General features: G+C 42.8%; 1 protein-coding gene across 6 annotated transcripts; it reads right to left on the minus strand.

The window, feature by feature from the left end:
* Positions 1 to 3,769: 3,769 nt before the first annotated feature.
* CGGBP1 (CGG triplet repeat binding protein 1) lies at positions 3,770 to 13,653 on the minus strand. 6 transcript variants are annotated; one of them, XM_053386335.1, is made up of 4 exons: positions 13,491 to 13,652; positions 8,748 to 8,807; positions 6,405 to 6,545; positions 3,770 to 5,638 (listed from the first exon to the last, which is right to left on the minus strand). In XM_053386335.1, the coding sequence occupies exons 3-4, from the start codon at positions 6,408 to 6,410 to the stop codon at positions 5,120 to 5,122; spliced, it is 525 nt and encodes a 174-aa protein (XP_053242310.1). In that variant the 5' UTR covers positions 6,411 to 6,545; positions 8,748 to 8,807; positions 13,491 to 13,652; the 3' UTR covers positions 3,770 to 5,119. The 6 variants fall into 6 exon arrangements, with proteins under 6 accessions (XP_053242310.1, XP_053242311.1, XP_053242313.1 ...); XM_053386336.1 differs by having other exon boundaries at positions 13,564 to 13,582; XM_053386338.1 differs by lacking the exon at positions 6,405 to 6,545 and having other exon boundaries at positions 13,491 to 13,653.
* Between the last annotated feature and the right edge of the window lie 486 nt (positions 13,654 to 14,139).

Raw genomic sequence — 14,139 nt, forward strand, 5'->3', positions numbered from 1 at the left:
TCCTTATCACTGACTGAAATGACTCTTTTCAATAAGGAAGCAAAGCCTTTATTTTAGATAATGATTATGCTACAATATAACACACTGACACATTTTTAGGTGCAATCCTAAACTCTAAGCAGGGCATCACAGAGTGCCAACTTGACACTCCCAGTGCTCACACCAACCTGGGTGGAATGTGGAGTGGCAAGCAAAAACACCGCTTTGCTCTGCTAGCAGCCAGACTGGTGCAGCAAAGAGGATTAGATTCTCTCCAATGTCATGACACAAGGGGGGCAAGATCTCAGGAGAATCTAGTGGATGCTGGGCCAGGCCAGGCCTGCTTCCCCAAAACACGTCAAGGCTTTCTGCGAGTGGGCTGTTAGTGGTAACATCTGCCTGTTGCTTGGGTGGGCAGGTTGGGGGCCCCCTGTCAGCAGAGGCTAGCAGAGCTAGGCAGGGCTGGGAAGAGGGACATCTCAGCTGCACCCAAACCCCATGTAGCATGGCGGCCTGGATTGCTCTATTTTGCCAAAAGAAATAACAGAAAGGGGGAAACTAAAAGTAGTCAGTGCCACCTCTCTATCTGGCAGTTCTGCTATGTATCTTTTGCTGTTCAAATATGACCTTGCTGCCATTGTTTTAAAACTCTTTATTTTGTAAAGTTAACACAGAACTTTAAAAACATAAAGACAATGAATATTCAACATGCATAAGCAAACAAAAAATATCCTAGCAGCAAATTCAAAGATGGAACAGTAAAAAGGGATAGCAAGATTATCCATACAATATATATCTATAAATAAATGGTAATGGTTAGCACACTGTTATTTTGTTCCTTATTTCACTCAAGAAAAAAAAGTTATAATGGAGACACAAAATCAGTTTAACTACGTCACTATCTATCCTTGCATTGTTGTAATAGACTATTTTTTTATTTATTTAAAAAAACCCTTAGGGAGTTAGGGATTTTTGAGTAGCATAAGAACATATCCTAGTTGGCAGAAACTATTTTTACCATCTCTTGTAAACTGGACAGGTTAGTTCAAAAGTTTTCTCAATCCATTATAACAATCAATATAAAAACCTGAACTTTTAACTTCATAAAAATGCAGGTTTGGAAATTTGGTGGGAGCCAGTTTTCAAAAGACAATTAGGTATGTCTTGACAACTATATGAAGAACAGTAACACCTTGGTTTGTATGCAAACTTACAGGGCAGTCCAATGCATTTCTACTCAATATATTGCTCCACTGAGTTAAGTGTGAAAAGTTAATCATGACTTAAGTTCCATTAACCTCAACAGGAACTAAATGCAACTAATTTAGGTTGTTCTCTAATGCACACTTACTTGAGAGTAAGCCCAATGGAACTCACTTCTGAGTAGACATGCATAGGATTGAGCTTTCGGCTTGGATCCAACCCATTATTAGCGGCGTCCTTCATCCCCAACCCAATCTGATGGTTTGTACAACGTTAACATCTGATTGTGAAGGATGCTTCAGTAAATGTATGCTCTTTCTCAACCAGATACTCATCTTAGCATTAAGAAAGCTTAGAAACATTTCTGTCTCCCAAAAGGAGATGTCTTGTGTTCAATGGAGTCTACAACAACAAATATTGATGTATTTGAAGTTTCTGCTCTATGTCAATTGAGAACATATGAGCAGCCAAATCCTATACTTGGAAGCAAGTCCCATGAATTCAACATGACTTATGTTGAAGTACGCATGTACAGGACTGTGGCTTTCAATAGCTATTCAAAAGCCAAATCATGTTTAGGCAACTACTCAGACCAATCTGTAAAACATTAAGTTATATTCCTTTGGCTAGGTGGCTACTAGTTACTTATTTCAGTTCTAATTTTTACATGCACAAATGACACGTAAATAACGTGTGCAAAGGTAAACTATCCATTTTATGCTTACAGAAGTCTGGCTATCAACAATTCTTTTCATTGGTACGGTCAAAATAGTGATTTAATATCCTAAAGAAAAGGAATCTAATGGTTACTTTTTTTTCCATGATTTGTACCAATCGTTTGGGTTAATGGCATCATGGTGCAGCTTCCATTCTTCTACATAGCACACTTACGCACGGCCTTTTCACTTAAAACATAATGGGCCAAACAAGAACTGTTTAACTGAACGGTAGCCAACCAAATGTTGGTGGACTACAACTCCCATAATCTCTGAACCTTAAACCATTAAGGGTTGGTGGGAGTTGGAACCCAACAACATCTTGAGGGAACCAAGTTAGGACAGGGGTAGTTAATGTATTTTGTGGTGAGATGTGTAAGTTTCAGAAGCACAAGGCAATTCAAGGATCACCACTCTGCACATTAATTGAAAGGGTGGAAAGAAAGTGTGCAAATGCACACATACCGCCTCCCCCGCTCTTTGCTGGCATTTCCTTGTGAGTGATGAGGCTGCCCTACAAACAGAAGAACCAAAGCAATACAAATATCCCAGGAGTACAGCACATGCATTTCCCACTGCCATGCGCAATGGGCAGCTACTCCCTTTCTGACATCATATAAAGGAAGCTTGTAGATGAAGATGACAGGAAAGTACACATATATTGATGGCACAGCATTCTAATTCACTAGAATTAGTAGATAAGCAAAATAAAATGAAATAAAAACAGGTGGTTTTTTTGTAGGGAACTACCCACTTGCTCCAGCATTCCTCTCTGACAAAGGTAGATTACTGTTTAATGTTTATTTTTTTAAAAATATAAGGTATCTGAAATTAAATGAGATAAATTTTCAACAGAATATCTGCTATGGACCCAAACAGGGCATTTTTCTACTTCCAATTCATTATTATGAGCTTTCTTCATAGGTAAGAAAGCTGATCTAATCTTAAAACTTGACAATGGCCTCCCTATGAAACTGATGCACCAGTGTCACCCAGTCCAATAGAGTAACACATTTCTTTTTAATGCTGCACTGGAGTACTGCATCTCTGCACTTGAGAACTATTGTGCAGGAAGTCTATACTGGAACACACATTCTGTGTGCCAGTAACTGTTTTTCATTCTGGAACTGAATATTAAGGCTGTGATCCTTTGTTCAGCTACGAGTTAATTAAGCTTAGGGCTGATTAGGTTCAGCCCAAGAAAGAAAACCCCAATATTTTCCTCCATGCTGCAGATGTAACATTAGGAGCAATACATGGGGTTCTATTGGATTCTTTAAACAAAAAATCAGAGTACTTTGGCAACAACTGCAGTGGCAGGAAAAAAAACAGAAAAGGGAAAAGGCAGGTGGGGTGGGGGACACACAGAAGCTCCTCCCCAAATATATGGAAACCTATAATAGATGCCACCTATGCAATTTCATACAAATATGAGAGCAAAAAAAAGGTTTAAATATGAAATATACTGTTTTTTGTATCCTGGGCTACATTTACCAATGCGAAGCTCAACGTGGCATTGCAGATTTTGAATAATCTCCAACATAAAGAGTATATACCTACTAGAGTAACTTAGGTCCATTGATTTCAATGGGTCTACCTTGGTGATCACCCGCTTCCTCAAACCCTATGTAACTTTTTAATGCAATATTGCCTGTGTGACTGCGTCAAAACCTTCCAGTGAATCTGCATGTTCCTTAAACTGCTTATTCTGCTCTCTTATCTGTTTTAGTCCAAGAAAAGAGGGGAAAGTGTGGGGAAAGAAATGGACCCATCATCTGACTCCAACCAGATGTCTATGGTGAAGTTTCCTATTCTTTTCTATTTGATTTGGGCTTTGGATGTTAATTAATTAAATAATAATAATAATAATAAAAAAACCGGCCAGAAATAAGAAGCTACTTTGCTTCCTTTGCAATTCCACCAAGAAAAACTAAAATGTCTGGGGCATGATGCTTTTAAAAGTTATGCATTTAAAAACTCAATCAATAGAAAAGACAGTTATGGTAAACTCTCCCATTCTAATCAATGGGAACCAAAAGTGCTTAACTGTGGTAGGATCAGGAATTGCTGTTAGCTAATGCATGAAGAAATATTTTAGTCATGAATTACAAATTCCTAATAATGCTTTGCTCCTTGGAAAACATTTCATAAAGAAAAAGACAACAGACAGTGAAGCAAAAGGTATCAGTAACTCTAGGAATTCGTCTTACATAGCCCTAAACTGTGCAAAGTTCAAAAACATGAGATATTCACATAGATTTTAAAAAAACCCAACCACCTATTTGAGCCAGCTTTGAAATTAAACAGGGAGCAATGGAAATGCACATTAGACAACTTCTCCTTATATCCATTATTTGCAAAACATTGCCATCTACAGGCAGCTGACTGTGTAACTACTCTTACAGTCCTGCAGCTTTCCTCTGATCTGTAGTATAATTAGGGATGTGGGAAAATTGCTCCTTTAATTCTGTGGAGTATGTCATATACTCTTGCTTTCAGGACTGTGTACGAAAGGGATGCTCAGCAGAATGAGCATCCAACAGTAGATGCTACCCTTGGCTTTCAATGGGATGTGCATCTACATCCTTTCAACCCTCAATAGCTATGCAAGTTTGCACATCCAGCCACCAGTTAAAACTTCTCCATCCAACAGAATGTAAATCACATAGAATGAGACAGAAAGTGGGTTCAGGATAATAGCGCAAACCAGAAAAACGGAAACAGTAGCATTGGAAATCAAGCCTGCAGGATTGCTTTGGCATCCCTAAGTATAGCTATGCTGGAGATAAATTTATGCTGAAAATACGGGGCATGCATATTGGGCATATATGAATACATGTTAAAGCCAGAAATTAGACTACTGAGTTTGACCATGCCTAATTTGATCATTTGCAATTATCAGGTAATGCAGGAGGATGAAAAGCGAGCAAAGGAATTTTTCTACAATAATGATTTAGCACTGGACTGTACAAACTCAGCAACATGGCACCTTTCTGCCATTTCCCCCCACTCAAGGAGCTCAACAACATTTTAGATCCAAACTCTTGTAATACTAGAGCCACCAACAATTTGTTGCACGCCGTTGCGTTTTGCAATAGATTGTCATTTTACAATACAAAAACCATTACGTAACATTGCATGTGCATGAATATAAAAATAAACCACGTCACTGCTATGCAACTGTTAATACTCCACACTTAGAACCAAGTGGCCTCCTCCACTCAGTGGTCTTCAGACTTGAGAAGCTGGTGTGAATACCCATCAGGCAAGTAGGTTTTTCTTAGCTGGTCTGCCTTGGGTATGGAGTTCCCATTCTTCACGTGGCGAGAGAGGAAAGCTCGCACAGCTGGGTGATCAGCCTTCTCGAGGGGAATGCTAGCTTCCAGAAACATTTTTACAAAGTCCTGGACGACACCGGGCTTCTCTGGCGGGGCTGCGCTGTTGCACTGCAAAGAGGCAGTCAGAGTTCGTGGTTTCTTCCTGACAGTTTGCTCCTCAAACTCCCCCTTGCGTTTGGTGTGCGTTTTGGATTTGAGATGGTCATTGATGGCCGACTTGCGAACATGATTCAGGACCACATTGCAGAACGTGCAGTACAGTTTCCCCCCGTCTTCATACAGTTCGCTGCCAAATTCAGTAACGCGATCCTGAGGAGTCACATACAAAGCGGTTTTAGAACGGCTCCGGGAGGGAGGTGGCTTCACGTCAAATCGTTCCATTGCAGTCTTCAGTAAACTGATCTTAAAACAAAAAAAACCAAGATAGAGTATTACATTTATGTTCACTCTGTGCAGTCTCCAGTAAACAGCGGGATTTGTTTACTTGGGTATAGCTGAATACCAGAATGTTCAGTCACCAAAACGTTCCTACACCAAGAGATACAAATGCCGATTTCTCTACTAGTTGACTGCAGGCAAAAATGTACTCTGTACAAGATGATTATACCATGCTGTGACATTTGTGAACAACAGCAAAATTATTATGGGAAAGTTGTTTTAAAGAAAATGGGCTGTATGCATCTAAATAGTTCCACTAGCGCACTGACTTTTAGCTACACAACAGAACTTCCCAGTCTCCTCTCCCTGTGCTCCTCCTAAATCTGTTTCAGGTTTTCCAACCCTCCGGAGCAGAATTATAGGGTGAACAGGAAGAGGAGAGGGCAGAGAAGTTACATTGCACAGCCAGACGTCTTGCACTAAAGGGCCTATTTAGCTGGATACTGCCCTATGTTTATGTTAGAGACAGACATGTGTAAGTCACATGTTGGCCCCTGGCACTGATGACTGGCCCAAGGTTCTTGTTAAAATAGAGTTTTCATGATTTTTTTAAATAGGCTTGGGAGATGTAGCATATAAATTAAAAGCATATAAATTATAATTTTTTGGAACAAACATTACTGCAATGTACAGTAATTTGCAGCTATCTTGTCCATGAATATGATGCATACTTCCATTATTTGTAGCTAAAGTTATGAACATCAGCTGCAATTCCCAGTGAAAAACGTACTTCCATGGTGTTATCACTGCTCTATCAGGTGCTCCAGTTCCACACACGGCTCAGGTTTGTTACGGAGAGGCTAACTTTCACAGAATTATAACTGGGAACCTAAACTAACTGAAGAAGCTTAAATCCAACTCCTGCTTCCATCTGCAGTTGAGAAAGAAAAGGGCACGTCACAGTACTTTAAAACATTTGAATGAAATGGCTTGCATAGCATTTTACTTCCACAGCATGACACTTTTAGATATCTCTAACACTTATGGTCACAGTTCAAACTTTTTTTTTTAACATTGCTGGCCTTATGGTTGTTGTATTGATTTGTATATTTGGATATACCATCCTAAGAATCTTCCCAGCTGAAATGTGGAATACCAACAATAACCACCTTCATGGCAAACATGTGTGCTTCAACCAGATCTTATTATTTTTATGATATATGGTTTGTACATGATACAAATAATGCTTGATTTTATACAGGTAAATGTTTGTGAGATATATTAAGGTAATATTTACAGTGAAGTATAAAGCCTCACTGCTTGTTCCAATGCAAAACTGAGTGGGAAAAGATTTATTCAGATAAAACTAAATAGATTTAGTTTCGAAATATTACTTAGATATGTTTTTATATATTTGTAGATTGCCCTGATGATTGAACTTCTTGTTTCCAAAACACCTCAGACAACAATGGAATATTTTTGGCGCTCTTCTTTGTGGTTTATTCTTGCATTCACTATCTCTCCCCATTTTTATTTTTATTTTGAGTCTTAAGGGAAGGAAATGCAGAAATGCCTTAAAGCATGGTGATAGTGGGCAGAATCAAAGCATAACATCCAGCCCATTTCAGGTGGATTAGAATTCAACTCACAGCACCATAAAGTAGACAGACATTTTCAGTATTTAGGGACATTACTACAGTGCTCTGAAAACCCAACCTTATTTTTGCTATGATTTCAGAAAAGCAGTACTGCTGCTAAGCAGAAACACATTTCTCCAGTATGAACAATTACCGTATTTTTCGCCCTATAAGATGCACTTTTTCCCCTCCAAAAATGTGTGCGTCTTATGGGGCGAATGCAGGCTCCTTGGCTTCAGCGATAGCAACGCGAAGCCTCCGAAGCCTGCGCTCTGGAGGCTTTGCGTTGCTTCCGCTGATGCCAGGAGAGTCTGCTCTTTGAGGCTGGCGGTGGGGGAAAGCAGCGCCTCCTCCATCGCCAGCCCCAGAGGAGGGGGGGGGCAGCGGGAAGGCACGCAACGCCTTCCGGCTACTCTCCGACCCAGCTTTGAGGCTGGCAGTGGGGAAAGAAGCGCTTCCCCCATGGCCAGCCCCAGAGATTGGGGGGCAGCGGGAAGGCGCGCGACGCCTTCCCGCTACTCTCCAACCCGGGTTTGAGGCTGGCAGTGGGGAAAGCAGCACTTCCCCCATCGCCAGCCCCAGAGATTGGGGGCCAGTGGGAAGGCGAGCGACGCCTTCCCGCTACTCTCCAACCCTCCTGTGGGTTTTTGCGGGAGATGGGGGAATTCCCCCACCTCCCGCAAAAGAAGGCAAAAGCCGTGCGCTCTTTAAAGGGGCTCCGCGGCTTCTGCTGGCTTTTCTAGGAGGTGGGGGAATTCCCCCACCTCGTACAAAAGCCCGTAGGAGCCGCGCAGCCTTTGAAGAGTGCGCCGCTCTTGGGGGCTTTTCCCCGAGGAGGGAGAAGGGACTGACTGGCCGAGTCCGTCCCTTCTCCCTCCTGTGGGCTTTTGCGGGAGATGGGGGAATTCCCCCACCTCCCGCAAAAGCCGCGCGCTCTTTAAAGGGGCTCCGCGGCTTCTGCTGGCTTTTCTAGGAGGTGGGGGAATTCCCCCACCTCGTAGAAAAGCCCGCAGGAGCCGCGCACCCTTTGAAGAGCACGCCGCTCTTGGGGGCTTTTCCCTGAGGAGGGAGAAGGGACTGACTGGCTGTTTCAGTCCCTTCTCCCTCCTGGTCGAAAAGCCCGTAGGAGTCGCGCACGGCTCCTGTGGGCTTTTGCGGGAGGTGGGGGAATTCCGCCACCTCCCGCAAAAGCAGGGAGAAGGTCTTGGAGTAGCGCACAGGCTGCGTGCAGCCTGTCCGCTGCTCCCAGAGCTGCGGGGGGGGGGAATCATATTTTTTTCCTTGACTTCCCCCCCTGAAAACTAGGTGCGTCTTATGGGCCGGTGCGTCCAATAGGGCGAAAAATACGGTACTAAATGAATATTGCAAAAATTCCCAATTATGATCAATTATACAACTTGCATTTTGGATTTATATTATCACAGTCAGTACAATTTGATGCAGGTATATGCAGAAGGAAATCCTAGTTACTCAGCTGCAATCCTACATACACTTACCTGGAAATAAGCTCCAATGGATGCAATAGGTCTTACTTTACTGAGTAAAGAAGGATTGATCTGAAAGTAAAAATTGTCCTCCCGTTATCTATGGAAAAGTAAGGTAAGCTACCTTAGAGTAGTCTCCTAATCTTGGTTCTCTTGCTATCCCTCGTCCCATCCCCACAACCAGAAAATGTTTAATAAGATTAAATGTTGAATGAGCCAGAAAAGGGGGGTGGAATTGTCACAATTTTTTATATTTATTTTTTAAAATCACTTATTTCCTTGAACTGAGGAAGCAATATATTATTTTGAGCAGATGGGATGAACTGATATTGCTCATTGGTAACAAACTAACAAGCAAAATGAACTGACAAATCACAAGTTTATCAGGCAAAGAAGCTGTATCCCTCATTGAATGGTAAAGGGTGACACCTAGTGGTTGAATTCTATCAAGTTCCCTATTATAAGAAAAGGCCATTGTCAAGTCCGGCAGTGGTAGCTGCGGAAATTCCACTTGCTACACAGAAGTAGCAAATTGGAATATTCAGTTGTTGTTTTGATAATGATTTTTCATAGAAAAATAAAAGTGGATTCAAGCTGAAGTGGGATGTCTGTTCCAACCTCTGCTCAACAGCACTACTTACTTACTCTGTCTTTGAAAGAAACCACTTACTAATAGATCTTTCCAAAACTTATGCAGACGATCTATTTTAACAAATTCCAAATGCACTTTTTACAGTCACTTGCATTCAGCTAATGGGGAGGGGGAGGCTTCCCTATCTCAGGTTCTCAAATCTAGGATTATCTTATGTATATAAGGACATCATGAGATTCACAAGGCAACTAAAAATTTAAGATATACTCTAGGATCTGCTCCTGCCCCAAACAAGCTTACATTTGTAGATACCTAATTCACTCCTTCTCACATCCTAAACAATTTCACAAAGCTGTCTCTCACCATCCTATTGCCAAATTACTGATTGATTAATTAATTATTGAATTTCTATCCCAGCTTTTCTCCAGAAGGAGCCCTGGGTGGCAAACACATCCACAATTCAAAAACAACACTGTCAAAACATTCCAAAAACTATTACAACTGAAAACATCTAAAAGCAAATTTCAATTAAAAACAGTATTTCATCCAGTACTCTTTAGTCACTAAATGCCTGGGTAATGAGGAATGTTTTCAAATTCCTTCTAAAAGTTAAAAGTAATGGAGACAGATGCACCTCACTAGAGAGGGCATTCGACAAACAGGGAACCTCCTGCCAACCTAGCAGTTCGAAAGCACATTATGTTGGTGACATGCAGTTCCATCTCTCCATTTCATCTGAATCAGGGAAGACTGCGAAGGTGCTGAACGTATCTGAAAGCAGTGATGGGGTAGGTGGGAGTCACAAAACTGAGAGGTGCTGTAGGTGAGCAGTTCCTGTGTCTGGAAACCTGGCTCTGGGCAGGGTCGCATTCCCCTTGAAGAAATTTGTAGATTTGTAGTCTGGAAATACAGTACTCCTGGATTCGGATCTGTCACTGGAATCTGTCTGTGGCTAAGAGTGTTTAAGACCAGCTTAGGCCAGTTTGCAAGCTCAAGTCATCCCTGGCCCACGATAGCCTGGTCTCAGTTGCCTATGCTTTGGGGCCCTCATGTCTGGACTACTGTAATGCACTGCTGTAATATAGGATGCTGGAGGCTGAAGCTAGTGCAGAATTTGGCTGCCAGGTTGGTCAATGGGGCAGTTCAATGGCACCATGTACCACCAATCCAAGGTGTTAGTACTAGCATACCAAGGCAGATGTGGGTTGGGACTCAAGTACCTAAAGGAGTGCTTTCCCCAATATCAATAATCTCGGGCCCTTGCCTTGCCACTTGTAGGGTATTATCTGGTATACACTCAGACTTTCAGCACATTGCTCTAATTCTGAGCCCTAGTTCATTCAGTATGGTGCCCCTTAGCTACCATTGACAGATACTTCCCTTATGAAGTGGCTGCTCCACACCAATACCTAGTTGCATGAATCCCAATGGACACAGATTCTCTCTCCCCCAGAAGAAGCACATGTGTACACCCATCAATCTAGAACAGCAACTTCATATGTGAATTGAACAACATGGGGGCGGGGAGAGTGATGCCCACAGCTTCACCATGTAAGAAGAGAAGCACTGCTGCTTACCTTTATGGCTAAACTTAAAATCACAAGAGATGGACAATTTCCAACTGATGCTGACAACACATGCATGGTTTTGCGGTTGGTTAAAAGAAATTTATGAAGAGCAGTGGCGACCTGCCCCAAGTCAGAAGGAATTATCCTAACATCATGCCCTATCCTCTGCCGCACATGAGCTTTTTCAATCTCTCTTGCTCATTTGCCAGAAGAGCTCAGAAGAAGTACTCAGTAGATCACTTCATCAGTTGCCTGTGCATGCCCTAAATGTGGTCACTCAAGGTCACTTAACACAGATTAACAATGCATCTACATCATGTCATAATTACAGTGGCTACAAAGAATTATTTCACCTCTTTCAATGTCTGCTTATGAGTGGAGTGAGAATTTTAATCTGTGTGAGTACAAAACTGGGAAATTACTCTATATGAATTAATCTGGTGGGTGCAATTTTGTGCAGACATAATAGTCCAGATGTAATAAGAATGGTGAACTGAAAAAAGAAAAAGCTGCAAATGGTAGGAGAACTTTATCTAATGAGGGACTACAGTCTAGTCACTGGTTCCTGGGTTAAAGCAAATGTCATAGAATGTCCTCATTATTCTTATCTGAGGCATCCATTCCCAGATTTAGCAAGTGCACATTTGTGGAACAGTTCCTCCTCATGTGTGCCTGGAAGCCATATTTTCTGATTTGAAAGCCCTGTCCCAACTCCTGGATATTTGAGGGAGCTTGTGGTTACTTAACAGCAAGGGCAAACTGTTGTTTGCTGTATGAATTTAGTCCACACATTCTGTGGCTGAACCATGTGTGATCAAGGTGTTTGTGCTATAATGATACCACAAAGCTGGGTATAAAGGTGTTTGTTTTTTGATGGTGGATACTGATGCGAGTTGCAACTGGGCAGCAGCTATAGGATAAGTACCTATAAAAACTGAGAATCTCTTATCCATTCCTTGTTATTATTGTTGGTTTTTTGTTTTGCACCATGGGAATGCCACAATATGTTGAATTTATGCTTTTTTTTAACATCGTAATCTGTGAGCTACGATGAGGCAGTGTATTTTTGTGATTCTAGTAGAAATCACTTGGATCTATGTCTTAAACTGCATTTTCCAGAATGATGCTGCTGTAGTGTAGAGCATTAGGTGAACTATTTCTTATGCTGTACTCTCAGTTATGCCTTGATGATGAATGGGACAGTGCAGGTTTGAGAGAGTCTGAATTTAAGCCAAAAAGCAATCTTGTCTCAGACATGCAACCATGCCCTGGACCTGCATTTTTGTGCCACAGCTTTGTCATAAAATGCTAGATTTTCATGTGTGCATGTGTGGGAGAGGGTTCCTTTAATTGTACAGCTTGTCAGTATAGGAGTGAACTATAATAAATGGTGGGTTTTACAGATCCAGCTATAAAAATAGTATGGATTCATGAGAATCCATATGTGAGATTTCTATTTCTAAAGCATGAGGGGCTGGAGATATTATTTCATGGCATAATCTTGGGTCAAAATGTGAGCTGTTACCAGATTCATTTGAGTGTTCGTCTGTAAAAATAGCCATAATTTTGAAATTTAAAAGATTATTGTCCTCTTCACACCAGCTGGTAAATACTATGAAAGGGTTAGTGAAAGAATCAGCTTTTCAGGTAAAATACAATTCACACATTTTCCTATTATCAATATTGTTATGAGAACTAGATTAAAACAAAATGCACAGAATCTAGGCCAGACAATGCCTTAACGATTGTGAAAAGCCTGGAACCATAATAGTACTGAAGTCTCCAAGATAAGCCAAAACTAAGTGGACATCAATAAAACTGAAAGCTGCCCTGGGGGAAAAACTATAATCCAGACTAACGTATCTCACAGAGACTGTGCAAGAACAAATACTTCCCTGAGCTCTCAGGAGGCAAAATATAGTATACATAGTGCAGAAGCCCCACTAAGTTTCCTACACCTGAACTCCCAGAAAAGTGTATATCGGATTACCGCTTTACAGTTCAAATTTAGGCATGTTACTGTTTACTTTGAAGTAATTCAACTACGCTCAACAGGGCTTACGCCATGCATTAGTACTATACACATAGGACACTAACACCTGAATCATCAAACCAGTCAGTGGGCAAGGACCTCATGCAAACGTTTCCAGAACTGGACCCACCAATAAACGCTCCATTATGATACCTCACCAGGAACATGTTTTTTTGTTCTTCGGTGAATTTTACGCTACTACAGTGCCGAACTCTTTCTCGGTGGCTCTTTAGAGGTTCCCACATTTCCCTGTGCAGATTTTTCTACATCAAATACAACATTTATGCTCCACAATGGCTTCGTTTTAACGAAGAGCCCCAACGTGTGCCCCCCAACACACCTCCTTCCTAGCCCCCCCCCTTTAGTAGTCTACTCGCGCTTCCAAATCTCAGGGGTTCTTTCTCCCTCGACAGAATTTCCTGCGCCCCCTGACCCGCCATTTCCCAACACCCCCATCTTAGCCACCCCTTTCTCCATGTAACCCAATGCTATGTCTCCCCACCCAGGTGGGGAGGGGGGACCATTTCCCTCCCCCCCCCGCCGCCGCCCAACCTCCTTCTTACAGCTCTTGACAGCCGCCTGTTCTGTCCCCGGGGGGGTCCGGGGCTCAGCTTCGACCTGCTGCTCCGCGCTCACCTTCCAGGTCCCGCGACAGCGCGGAGCAGACTTGGCGGAGCCGCCTACCAGACAGATAGACAGACCGGAGGAGGAGGGAGGGAGGGGGGCGGTGAGGGCGGTTGGACAGAGTTGCTTCCTCTCTACGGCTCAGCCCAAGGGGGCGGGACTTACCCCCCCTAGCAACACCGCCGCCAATCACGGCGTCGGAAAAAGCGAGAAAGCCCATGCGAGAGGAGGGAGGAGCGAAAGGCGTTCTGTGCGCCTCGCGACGAGGAGAGTGGCAGGGGCTCGCGCCAGTCGCTGAGGAGAGAAGGCGGAAGTCGAGGGGGGAGGCCGCGGCCCACTCACAAGGGAGGAGGCGGAGATTGTTTACTTTGAAGGATGAAATACGGGCCCAATCGCCGAGGGCATAGGAGGAGCTTAGGAAGGGGGAGGGGGTTGATCGATAGGGCCTCCCGCCAATCAACATGTGGGTCTGAAAGTTCAGCCGCGGATAGGGAGGCGCATTTCCCAATCAGGAGCCGGAGAGCCGTAGCTGTGCCGAAATTAAACGGCCGGAGGGTCGGAGGTTGCGGGGGCCCGTGGCGGCTGATT

This window comes from Podarcis raffonei, chromosome 4, assembly GCF_027172205.1.
Source record: "Podarcis raffonei isolate rPodRaf1 chromosome 4, rPodRaf1.pri, whole genome shotgun sequence".
Classification (NCBI taxonomy): Eukaryota; Metazoa; Chordata; class Lepidosauria; order Squamata; family Lacertidae; genus Podarcis; species Podarcis raffonei.